The sequence below is a fragment of the Pan troglodytes genome, chromosome 2, assembly GCF_028858775.2.
Source record: "Pan troglodytes isolate AG18354 chromosome 2, NHGRI_mPanTro3-v2.0_pri, whole genome shotgun sequence".
NCBI lineage: Eukaryota > Metazoa > Chordata > Mammalia > Primates > Hominidae > Pan > Pan troglodytes.
Genome location: NC_086015.1, coordinates 23998191 through 24011440, shown reverse-complemented (window position 1 = coordinate 24011440; position 13250 = coordinate 23998191). Strand labels below are relative to the sequence as shown.

Below are 13250 nucleotides of genomic sequence, written 5' to 3'. Positions count from 1 at the left end.
CTGACCCCACTCTGGGAAGCTGGGGTTTACAGGCACTTGCCTGAAGGAGATGCCTCATTCTTCCCCACATCTATGGTAGCATGGGGATAATGCAGCTGCCATATATATACATATGTATATGTATATTATTTATTTCATTTATTAGATATCCAATATATAATAGATATATATATATATAAAATACACACACACATATATATATATATTTTTTTTATGAGACGGGGTCTCACTCTGTCACCTGGGCTGGAGTGCAGTGGCACAATCTCACCTCACTGCAAACCTCTGCCTCCCAGGCTCAAGCGATCCTCCCACCTCAGCCTCCCAAGTAGCTTGGACCACAGGCGTGCAGCACCACACCCAGCTAATTTGTGTATTTTTGGTAAAGACATGGTTTTGCCATGTTGCCCAGGCTGGTCTCAAACTCCTGAGCTCAAGCAATCTGCCTGCCTCAGCCTCCCAAGTTGCTAGGATTACAGGCATAAGCCACTGTGCCTGGCCAACTGCTAGATATTAATATGCAGTGCCTGTATGCTCAATGTGATTTAAAAAGCAATAAATAAGGCAAAATTCAGGTTATAATAATCTAATACCAAACTGGCAAAGATTTATCTAATGACTCTACATAATATTGGCATGGGCTGAGGGAGCAGTGCTGACAGATGGGGCTGGAGAAATTAGCAGACGCCAACAGAGACAGAGCTTTGTCAGACACATTAAGGAGGTTATCCCAAGGACAAGGACAAGCCAGTAACGGGCCTCAGTCAGGGCATCACCTCCTCTGACTGCTCTAAGGGGAATGCACTGAGAGGCAACCAGACTGGAAGTGAGTTGAGCAGTTAGGAGTTTGTACAGTAATCTGGGCAAGATATTTTCGCCTCCTGGAACCGTGAGATAGCACTGGGGATGGAGACAAGTTGGTGGGTAGAGGGATATTGAAGAGAGAGATGTGGCTGGGTGTGGCAGCTCACGCCTGTAATCCCAGGACTTTGGGAGGCCGAGGAGGGTGGATCACCTGAGGTCAGGAGTTCGAGACCAGCCTGGCCAACAAGGTGAAACCCTGTCTCTACTAAAAATACAAAATCAGCCTGGTGTGGTGGCAAGCGCCTGTATTCCCAGCTACTCGTAAGGCTGAGGCAGGAGAACTGCTTGAACCCAGGAGGCAGAAGTTGCAGTGAGCCGAGATTGTGCCACTGCACTCCAGCCTGGCGACAGAGTGAGAATACATCTCAACAAAAAAGACAGAGCGAGAGAGAGAGATCTGACAGGTCTTGGTGATCAATTTCATATATCCTGAAAAGGAGGATGGGGTGATGTTGGTCTCTGTATTAGCTAGGGTTCAGTCAGTAAAGCAGAACCCTAGGCATTGTGGAAAAAAGGATTTATTGTTAAAATTAGTTTGTGGGAGAAGCTGGTCAACTAAACATCTGGGAAGAGGAGATGGGGCATCAGGGAAGTCCCCAGCCAGTCAGTCTGAGAAGCCAGGGACATCCAGATGCCCAAGTTGGACCATGAAGGAGAAGCTGATGGGGAAGGCTAGAGGAAATGTTTGCTTCTGTGGGCCCAAAGACAGGTGCCAGCTAATAGGCCTGGGGCTGCTATTGGTCAGCAAGACCTGGAGCTGGAGGAAAAGCTGGAGGCCGAGTAGTGGGGAACAAAGGACAAGCAGAAACCTGCTAGGCACTTCAGCATCTGTGGCTGAACTCATTGGATGATGATAGCATTCCAATATAAACCCCTAAGTTTTAAATATTAAGATTCCCTTCTTGGCCAAATTTAACCTGGAACCACACAAGAAAAGGGATTCTCTGAGACGTTCCAGTTAAACTAAGTTGATGATCAAAGAAGATTCTGGAGGGAAGGTTAGTGAGTTCTATTTTGAACATGTTGACTTTGATACCTCTTCAGGGAGACACCTAGTTGACAGTTGGGCTTGTCCAAACTTCTTCAGCATTCAGGCAACCTGCTCTAGGACTCTTGTTCTAACTCAGCCTTGGGGTAAGGGAGTGGCATGCAGCTGTGGATTAAACATTTGGGAACTAAAGATATTAGTCAGGAGTGAAGGCAGGGGAAAGAGTGAAGGCAGTCCAGTCAAGATCTACAACTCTCAGGCAGTTAATTGAGACAGCAAGATGGGGTGGGCAGGCTCTACAGAGCAGATAGAGGAGGTGTCCTAGAGAGATGGCCTGAGGTGCTGTAACACTGAGTGGGAAGACATCCCATCTGTACAGTAAGGATAGTCTCCTAAAATGGCTATTTGAAAGTGCCACAAGTTATAAAAATAATTGACAGTCACTCCTTTTACATTTTCATTTCTACTACATAGGCATAAGACAGTTTATTTATTTATTTTAAAGACAGGGTCTCGCTCTGTCACCCAGGCTGGAGTGGAATGGCACAATCATAGTTGACTGCAGCTGACTGCCTCAAACTCCTGGGCTCATGTGACTCTCCTGCCTCCGTCTCCTGAGTAGCTAGGACTACAGGTGTGTGCCACAATGCTCAGCTAATTTTTCTTTCCTTTCTTCTTTTTTTTTTTTTTTGTTGAAGCGATGGGGCCTCGATATGCTGCCCAGGCTGGTCTTGAACTCCAGGCCTCAAGCAATCCTCCTGTCTTGGCCTCCCAAAGTGCTGGGATTACAGACATGAGCCCCTGCATCCAGCAGTAAGACAGTATATATATATATATATATATATATATATACTGTATATATATATACTGTATATATATACACATATATATGTATATATGTGTGTATATATATACTGTCTATATATATACACTATATATATGTCTATGTATATATACTGTCTATATATATATACATATATGTGTGTGTGTGTGTATATATATATATATATATGCAGAGAGAGAAACGAAAGACCTCACATATTTATTACTGAACCCAGCCAACCAGTGCCTTCATAGCACACACAGAAAGAAAAAATATAGTCCCAGTGAAACATGTCCAATTGTCCAGATAGTGGTAACATTTTCAGCTTGATATGGTAAGGTGGTCGTGACCTTCACACAACATAAATATGTGCGCCATCTCATGTGGAATTCCTTATAGACCCAGCTTGGTTCTTCTCCAATGTCTCCTTTTGAAGTTCTACTGATTTTATTACCAGTTTTCATCCAAATCCACTGGGGAATGGGACAATTTTGCTTTTGTTTCTTGGCCAGGAAACGCTTAATCCTGAAGGTTTTGTGAGAAGACATGGCGAGAAGCAGAGTCAAGCACACACCATGATGGCGGAGAAAGGAAGAGTAAGACAGTATATTTAACAAATGCTCCTTCTTTCAGAAATTCCAAAGTTTACTTCATACAACTTGTGATGTTATTGCTTCACAGTCCTTCTGAATCATAAAGTGAGTTCTGACTGAGGTTCCAGGTGATGTAGTGAACATTCCACACAGGGAGCTCTACCATCAAGTCAGGGGAATGCCCACCACCGCTATCATCACCATCACCACTACTTCTGCCACGGCCATCACATTCACCTCTACCTCCACCATCACCATCACTACTCAAGTTGGAGAAATAGAGGCCAGGGGAAGGGGATAAAGGGAGGGCAAAGAAAGGTAATTCCAAAGGAACATGAGCACCAATAATGCTTTAAGGTAAACTTTCTTAAATCTTTTTTGGATAATACGTATAGCCAATGAGTACTTATATCTACAGTATTTTTTTCTTCCACTTTCTTAATTATCAGATGAAACCTTGGCTTCCTGTTAAACTGTGTACATTGAAGAGTGATATATCCCTCTGCCTTATACAAAAGAGGAATTCCATTCCTCTCTATGCTCTTACTCTGATGTCTTTATAGTTAATTAATTAATTAATTAACTTATTTTATTTATTTATTTATTTATTTTGAGACAGAGTCTCGTTCTGTTGCCCAGGCTGGAGTGCAATGGCGCGATCTCGGCTCACTGCAAACTCTGCTTCCCGGGTTCAGGTGATTCTCGCACCTCAGCCTCCCGAGTAGCTGAGACTGCAGGCGGCTGCCACCATGCCCGGCTAATTTTTGTATTTTTAGTAGAGACAGGGTTTCACTATGTTGGCCAGGCTGGTCTCGAATTCCTGACCTCAAGTGATAGGCCCGCCTCAGCCTCCCAAAGTGCTGGGATTATAGGCATGAGCCACTGTGCCCGGCCTATTTAATTTGTTATTATGAATGAACGAACATATGAATGATGCAATACATTCTAAGAATGGCCCACGTGTGATAGAGCTGTATTATGGCTGTCCCCGGCGTATGGAAAAATGAAGTTCTGATACAAGTAATTGACTTCAGATCAAAACACACTGTTGCGGTGCTTTATATATTGTCCCAATAGTCCATCAAGGCTCATAAAACTACATCCTTTACATGAATATTACCAAAAAATAGCAATTAAAATATTTTTATATATTTTGGCCAAAAGCACTCAAAGGCCTTGACAGACCCAGTTTCTTCCCCTACTTCTCTGCTTACCTGTCCATTTCTTTTGCTGGGTCCTCTTGCTCCTTCTGCCGGCTAACTGATCATTCTCTTGGATATTGCCTTGGACCCCTTGCTAATATGTCTCAGCTGTGAGGTTTCCTAGGTCATTTTCTTAGGTCTCATCACACCATTCCTAGCCAGATGAAGGGCTAGGTTCCCGGTTGGGCACAATAATGGGGCTTTGTCCTTGGCTCCACCTGACCTGTTTCATTCTGTTATTAATGACCTGGATGAGCATATGGACAGCACTGCAAACTTTTTCCCTCATAGCTTCAAGGGCAGGGTGCGTCCTCATCCATCTGTGCATCTCAGCACCTTGCATGGTAGCTGGCCTATTGTAGGTATTTTTTATTTTTATATATTTATTTATTTATTCATTTATTCTGAGATGGAGTTTCGCTCTTGTTGCCCAGGCTGGAGTGCAATGGCATGATCTTGGCTCACTGCAACCTCCGCCCCTGGGTTCAAGCAATTCTCCTGCCTCAGCCTCCCCAGTAGCTGGGATTACAGTCATGCACCACCATGCCCGGCTAATTTTGTATTTTTTTAGTACAGATGGGGTTTCTCTATATCGGTCAGGCTAGTCTCGAACTCCCGACCTCAGGTGATCCGCCTGCCTCGGCCTCCCAAAGTGCTGGAATTACAGCATGAGCCACTGCGCCTGGCCTATTGTAGGTATTGAAGAAGTGATTGGATTAGACTGTTGAGACTGAAGTATTTATGGGTGAGTTGATATGATTTGGAGATTGGCATTAAAATACTCCAGCAAAAATTGTGATAAAATTAAATAACAGGCTGGGCACAGTGGCTCACACCTGTAAATCGGCACTTTGGGAGGCTGAGGTGGGCAGATCACTTGAGGTCAGGAGTTCAAGACCAGCCTGGCCAACATGGTGAAACCCAGTCTCTACTGAAAATACAAAAATCAGCTAAGCATGGTGGCAGGCACCTGTAGTCCCAGCTACTCAGGAGGCTGAGGCAGAAGAATTGCTTGAACTCGGGAGGCAGATGTCAGTGAGCCGAGATAGCGCCACTGCACTCCAGCCTGGGTGACAGAGCAAGACTCCACCTCAAATAAAATAAAATAACATAAAATAAGGTGGATGGGGATATAGATGAAACAGGAGTAAAAAAATATTGATGACAGTCGAAGCTAGTGATGAGTGTATGGGGACTTATTATACTCTATTTTGGTGTAATTTTTAAATTTTCCATTAAAAAAGGAAAAAAAAAATCGTTGGTGAGGGAAAGCCATGAAGGCTTCCCAAAATTCAAATAGTTCTAGAGGTATTTATAATGTGGACATTTGTAAATAAAATTTTACTACAGGGATAAGTAGCTGTATCCAATACAGTTGTACGCTTCATGGAATTAAACACAAATAAAGTGGCAAAACATTTCAAATTTATCAGAGTTTGCTTGCTTCTTTAATTTTTATTTATATTGCCACGTGTAAATCATGTATGAAGGTTGCTAAAGCCCTTTTGCCTATCACATAGTGCACTATTATTTATCGTTTATCATAGAAGGCTTTCCTTCCTAGAAGTGATTTTTGCATAATTTACAGGATTCAAATTCTACTGGCTAGCATCTTAAAGATATTTACCCTGTTTTCTATGGACATTACATTATTTTCCATTCATTTTTAATTTACATGTATTTCTTCTAATTGTTTTATTTATACAGCTCACATTTTATTTTTAATTTAATATACTTTTTGTATTTTTTTGAGACAGGGTCTCAGTCTGTCACCCAGGCTAGAGTATTGTGGCACTGTCATAGCTCACTGAAACCTCAAAATCCTGGGCTCAAGCAATTCTCCCTGCTCATTCGCCAAGTAGCTGGGACTACAGGTGTGCACCACTATGCCCAGTTAATTTTTAAGTTTTTTGTAGAGAAGGGGTTTCACTATGTTGCCCAGGCTGGTCCCCAACTCCTGGCCTCAAGCAGCCCTCTTACCTCAGCCCCCCAAAGTGTTGAGACTACAGGTGTGAGCCACTGCACCTGGCCAAGTTCATTTTCTCTTAAACCATGTAACATAGCTGTAACTAAGTGATGATATAAACAACTTACCACAACATCTTAGTAAATATGCATTACACAGTTCTCAAATACAGGTCGTTAAAACAATCCTCTCCCATCGATCTGATTGTTTCTTAGTTAATTTTACATAGAACACATTTCTCCCTAGGCATTGTAATTTCATGCCTTTATGTAATGTATTTTTATCTGGCATAGTTCTCAGTGTCCTTTTCACTTAGGGCAGAATGAGCAGGCTTTTTTTTCAGTGTCCCCTAGGTACCACCAACTCTTTCACCATTTACCTCATTTGAGGCTAAAAGCAACCTTGTGCATTTTACAGATAAGAAAGCAGATGCTCAGAGAGATTAAATGACTTGATTGAGGTTATACAGTTAGTAAATGAATTTTTTTTGTTTAAGAGACCTGGTCTCCCTCTGTAACCCAGGTGGAGTACAGTGGCGCGATCACAGCTCACTGCAGCCTCAACCTCCTGGGCTCAAGCATCCTCCAGTGTCAGCATCCTGAGTAGCTGAGATTACAGGTGTGAGCTACAGCGCCCGCCCAGGGACAATATTTTTCTTTGGTTGTCTTGTTTGTTTTGAGACAGAGTTTCACTCTTGTTGCCCGGGCTGGAGTGCAATGGCGTGATCTCGGCTCCCTGCAACCTCCACCTCCCGGGTTCACACGATTCTCCTGCCTCAGCCTCCCGAGTAGCTCGGATTACAGACATGAGCCACCACTCCTAGGTAATTTTGTATTTTTAGTAGAGACGGATTTCACCATGTTGGTCAGGCTGGTCTCAAACTCCCGACCTCGTGATCCGCCCTCCTCGGCCTCCCAAAGTGCTGGAATTACAGGCGTGAGCCACCGCGACCAACTTGTTTTTGTTTTTATTCAAAGTCTGAGACCGTAGGAGAAAGATGGCTGTGGAGTTCGCACATTACCCAGAAGGAAATTAAGAAGGAGCTTCAGAAGCTGATCCTCACAAGCAGACAGGCCCGCTGCCGCCAGTAACAGCCGCCGCCACCGAATGGTCGAGTTCTCCGGATGAAACATACCGTCCAGCGTGCTGGCGACCTACACTTGGATAGATGCAACCTTGAAAGAACTGAGCTTAGTAAAATAAGTCTATCCAGAGGCTAGAAGGAAGGGCACACATTTCAATTTTATAGGTTTTTACAGATATTAAAAGATCTGGCTATCGAGTTAAGGAGATTGGCAGCGCCACGTCTGGCAGAAAGGGGACTGGTGATTCCATGACCCCTGCAGTCACAGAAGTTACAACTAGGAGATTATTCGGACATAACGATTACTCCCACTCCTTCAGGGTTCATGAGGTCGTATTATATTCTATTTCCTGTTTCTTTTATTCTCTCTCTCTCTTTTTTTTTTTTTTTTGAGACGGATTTTTGCTCTTGTTGCCCAGGCTGGAGTGCAATGGCATGATCTCGGCTCACCACCACCTCCGCCTCCCGGGTTCAAGCGATTCTCCTGCCTCAGCCTCCCAAGTAGCTGGAATTACAGGCATACGCCACCACGCTTGGCTAATTTTGTATTTTTAGCAGAGACGGAGTTTCTCCATGTTGGCCAGGCTGGTCTCGAACTTCTGACCTCAGGTGATCCGACAGCCTCGGCCTCCCTAAGTGCTGGGATTACAGGCGTGAGCCACCGCACCTGGCCTCTATTTACTATTTCTTGAATGTATTTTTCAGTCAGTTACGTAAAGTTACATGCTTTTTCCTCCCCTGAAAAAAAAATCCTAAGTCTACATTTTTCACAACAGAGTCAGTCCTCCATATCTGAAGGTTCTGCATCTGTGAATTCAACCAACTTTGGATAGAAAATATTCCCAAAATACCTCCTAAAATAATAATACTAATAAACCAATACAACAATAAAATAATACAAATAAAAATACAGTATAAGAACTATTTACATAGCATTTACATTGATTATGTATATTCTATCAAGAGATGATTTAAAGTATACAGGAGGGCCCGGGTGCGGTGGCTTACGCCTGTAATCCTAGGACTTTGGGAGGCAGAGCTGGGCGGATCACTTGAGTCAGGAGTTCAAGACGAGCCTGGGCCAACATGGTGAAAACTCATCTCTACTAAAAATACAATATATATACGTGTGTGTGTGTGTGTGTGTGTGTATACATATATATGTGTATATATATGTATATATATACACACATACGTATATATATATTAGGCGGGCATCTGTAATCCCAGCTACTTGGGAGGCTGAGGCGAGAGAATTGCTTGAACACAGGAGGCAGAGGTTGCAGTGAGCCCAGATCACACAACTGCTCTCCAGCCTGCGCGACAGAGCAAGACTCCGTCTCAAATAAATAAATAAACAAGTATACGGGAGGGCGGATGCAGTAGCTCACACCTGTAATCCTAGCGCTTTGGGAGGCTGAGGCAGGGCGGGTGGATCACATGAGGCCAGGAGTTCGAGACCAGCTTGGCCAACATGGCAAAAACCCATCTCTACTAAAAATGAAAAAATTAGCCGGGCGTGGTGGTGCACGCCTGTAGTTACAGCTACTATAGAGGCAGAGGTGGGAGGATGGCTTGAGCCCAGGAGTTCTAGGCCACTGCACTCCTGGGTGACAGAGTGAGGCAACATACAAGGAAGATGCAAATACTACGCCATTTATATCAGGGACCTAAGCATCCTTAGATTTTTGTATCCATGCATGGAGAGGGTGGTCTTGGAACCAAGCCCCACAGATACCTAGGGACGATGTATATTGTTTTGTTTTTCCATATTCAAACTTCCTGTCCATGACCTAGCATTTACCGAAAACATCAGATTTTAGGATGGTATGCAGAATGGGTCCCTACTTGCCTTCAGAAAATATATTTGTTTATTTGTTTGTTTTTGTTTTTGAACAGTGTCTCGCTCTGTCGCCCAGGCTGGAGTGCAGTGGCTTGATCTTGGCTCACTGCAACCTCCACTTCCCGGGTTCATTCAATTCTCCTGCCTCAGCCTCCCGAGTAGCTGAGATTACAGGTGTGCCATCACGCCCGTCTAATTTTTGGGGTACTATTAGTAGAGACAGGGTTCCACCATGTTGGCTGGGCTAGTCCCAAACTCCTGACCTCAAGTGACCCACCTGCCTCGGCCTCCCAAAGTGCTGGGATTATGCGTGAGCCACTGCACAGGGCCAGAAAAGATCTTATATTCAAATTTATATTTGGAAAGATAGATAACATAATTACTATTGGGGCTGGGGTTTGTTGCCCAGGCTGGAGTACAGTGGCTTGATCTCAGCTCACCGCAACCTCCACCTCCCGGGTTCAAGTGGGGTGGGAAGACAAAAACTTTCTTTTGTTTTCTACTTTGTATCCTTCTGCATTGAACTTAAGAACATGGCGATGCATACATTTTATAATAAAATATATTTCATTATTATTATCATATTGTCATTATAATTAAATGGGTTAATTTCTTATCTAACTACCAACTATCTATAGAATATCAATAGATACTCAACTGTTGAATATCTATTATGTGTCTGAGATGTTTTAAGTACTTAGAGGCTCCAAGTATTCTTAGTGTCGTAGGCTCCATCCCTCATTACTCTAACACATTAAAAGGTACCCATCTCAAATACAATTTATATATGAACTGAGTTGAAGTTGACTAGTTTTTGTAATGTCACATTTCATAAATATTTATGGCTGGGCACAGTGGCTAATGCCTATAATCCCAGCACTTTGGGAGGCTGAGGCAGGTGGGTCACCTGAGGTCGGGAGTTCAAGACGAGCCTAACCAACATGGAGAAACCCTGTCTCTACTAAAAATACAAAATTAGCCAGGTGTGGTGGTGCATGCCTGTAATCCCAGCTACTTGGGAGGCTGAGGCAGGAGAAACGCTTGAACCCAGGAGGTGGAGTTTGCGGTGAGCCGAGATTGCGCCCTTATACTCCAGGATGGGCAACAAGAGCGAAACTCCGTCTCAAAAAAAATAAATTAAAAAAAAATATATATATATATAAAGTTATTTATTTATTTATTTTTGAGACAGGGTCTCGATCTGTAGCCCAGGCTGGAGTGTCGTGGTGCAATCATGGCTCACTGCAGCTTCCACCTCCCAGGCTCAAGAAATCCTCCCACCTCAGCCTCCTGAGTAGCTTGGACTACAGACATGCATACCATCACACCTGATTTTTTTTTTTTAATTGTTAATAGAGACGAGGCTTCACTATGTTGCCCAGGCTGGTCTCAAACTCCTGGCCTCAAGTGATCTCCCTGCCTTGGCCTCCCAAAGTGCTGGGATTATAGGTATGAGCCACTGCACCCAGCTAACTTTGATTTTTATCAAGTTTTAAAATATTTTGTAACCAAAGTATTTTTTTTCTGGTCTCTAACTTTTCATAGGCCCTTGAAAATATCTCATGCCCTAGAAATTGTAAATGAAATGGATAAAAATGGCCCCAGGTGCCGAGTACAGTACTAGATGTTTCTGATAGGAAGGCGTATAAAATGATGCCTGCTTTCCGGAAATCTATCATCCAGCTCTACATCTTTTCTTTCCTATCCTCGCCCTGTACCTCTTTGTTGTAGTTTTTTTAAAAATTCTGTCCTTACTATCAATTCTTTTTCTTATTCTGCTGGGTTTTGGCATAATCCATTCATTTTCTTGTGAACTCTCTAATTAGAACACAAGTGTTTTAAGGCAGACGAAATGCAGTACAAAAGTAATTACAATCATGCATCATTTAATGATAGGGATACTTTCTGAGAAGTGCATTGTTAGGCAATGTCACTGTTGTGTGAACGTCATAGAGTGTACTTACACAAACCTAGATGGTGCAGCCTACTAACACCTAGGCTATATGCTATAGCCTATTGCTCCTGGGCTACAAACCTGTACAGTGCGTTACTGTAGGGAATACTGTAGGCAGTTGTAACACATGGAAAGTATTTGTGTACCTAAACACAGAAGAGGTACAATAAGACATTGTACAAAGAATTAAAAATGCAACATTTTAAAATAGGGGACTTACCATGAATAAAGCTTGCAGGACTGGAAGTCCCTCTGGGTGTCAATGAGTGAGTGATGAGTGTGAAGGTCTAGCACATTATTGCACACTACTGCAGATGTTATAAACCCGATACACTTAGGTTACACTAACCTTATAAACAATATTTTTTCTTCAATAATAAATTGATCTTAGCTTACAGTAACTTTTTACTTTGTAAACGTTTAAATTTTTACAACTTTTTGATTCTTTTGTAACATTTGGCTTAAAAGACAAAAACATTGTACAGCTGTACAAAAAGTACTTGCTTCATATCCTTATTCTAGGGGCTTTTTTCTGTTTTTAATTTTTTGATTAAAATTTTAACTAAAATTTTAAATTATTTATTTATTTATCTTTTGAGATGGAGTCTCGCTCTGTCACCCAGGCTGGAGTGCAGTGGCGCCATCTCTGCTCACTGCAGCCTCCGCCTCCTGTCTCCTGGGTTCAAGCAATTCTCCCGCCTCAGCCTCCCAAGTAGCTGGGATTATAGGCATAAGCCACCACGCTCAGCTAATTTTTTGTATTTTTAGTAGAAACGGGGTTTCACCATGTTGGCCAGGCTGGTCTCGAACTCCTGACCTCAGGTGATCCACCCGCCTCGGCCTCCCAAAGTGTTGGGATTACAGGTGTGAGCCATCGCGCCCAGCTAAATTTTATTTTTATTAAAAAATTAAAATTATTTTTAAATTTTAAAACTTTTTAACCTTTTTTTTTTTAAAAAAAAACAAAACTAAAATACACACCTTGGCCTACACAGAGTTGGGATTGTGACTGTCTTTCATCTCCACATCTTGTCCCACTGGAAGGTCTTCAGGAGCAATAACACACGGAGTTGTCATCTATGTTAACAATGCCTTCTTCTGGAATACCTCCTGGAGGGCCTGTCTGAGGTTGTTTTACAGTTAATTTTTTTTTTAATATAAGGAGTTCACTCTAAAATAACAATAAAAAGTATACTATCATAAACACATAAGCCAGCCACATAGTAATTTATCATTATCAGGTATTACGTTCTGTACATACTTGTATTTGCTATACTTTTTTTTTTCTTTTTGAGATGGAGTCTTGCTCTGTCACCCAGGCTGGAGTGCAGTGGCACCATCTCGGCTCACTGCAACCTCCGTCTCCCAGGTTCAAGCAATTCTCCTGCCTCAGCCTCCTGAGTAACTAGGATTACAGGCACCTGCCACCATGCCCAGCTAAATTTTTGTATTTTCAGTAGAGATGGGGTTTCACCATGTTGGCCAGGCTGGTCTTGAACTCCTGACCCCGTGATCAGCCCTCCTCAGCCTCCTAAAGTGCTGGGATTACAGGTGTGAGCCACCGCGCCTGAACTAGTTTTTGTATTTTTAGTAGAGACAGGGTTACACCATGTTGGCCAGGCTGGTCTTGAACTCCTGACCTCAAGTGATCCGCCCACTTCGGCCTCCCAAAGTGTTGGGATTACAGGCGTGAACCACCGTGCCTGGCCTTGTATTTGCTATACTTTTATTTGACTGGCAGCACAGTAGGTTTGTTGACACCAGCATCACAAAAACATAAGTGACATGTTGCACTTTATGACATTGAGACAACAATGATGTCACTAGGCAGTAGGAATTTTTTGGCTCCATTATAATCTTTTGGTACCACCGTTGCATATGGTCCATCATTGCCTGAAACATCATTATGCAATACATGACTGTATGTCCATATTAG

The 13250-nt window shown here is 42.8% G+C and overlaps 1 protein-coding gene, 1 long non-coding RNA gene and 1 pseudogene across 4 annotated transcripts in view; 1 reads left to right on the top strand and 2 right to left on the bottom strand.

The window, feature by feature from the left end:
- Positions 1 to 2875: 2875 nt before the first annotated feature.
- Positions 2876 to 3304, bottom strand: LOC107970581 (large ribosomal subunit protein eL39-like; annotated as a pseudogene).
- Positions 3305 to 3349: 45 nt separating this feature from the next.
- PP2D1 (protein phosphatase 2C like domain containing 1) overlaps positions 3350 to 13250 on the top strand; it is a 32035-nt gene continuing 22134 nt past the window's right edge. For all 3 annotated transcript variants that reach the window (XM_016940560.3, XM_003950040.6, XM_016940562.3), the window contains exon 1: positions 3350 to 3622. In XM_016940560.3, coding sequence (XP_016796049.1) covers positions 3600 to 3622 — 23 coding nt within the window. In that variant the 5' untranslated portion in view covers positions 3350 to 3599. The remainder of the gene's footprint in view (positions 3623 to 13250) is intronic.
- Positions 7382 to 13034, bottom strand: LOC134809431 (uncharacterized). The gene is made up of 3 exons (XR_010155145.1): positions 12955 to 13034; positions 12296 to 12433; positions 7382 to 7587 (listed from the first exon to the last, which is right to left on the bottom strand). It is a non-coding gene; the product is annotated as an uncharacterized LOC134809431 (long non-coding RNA).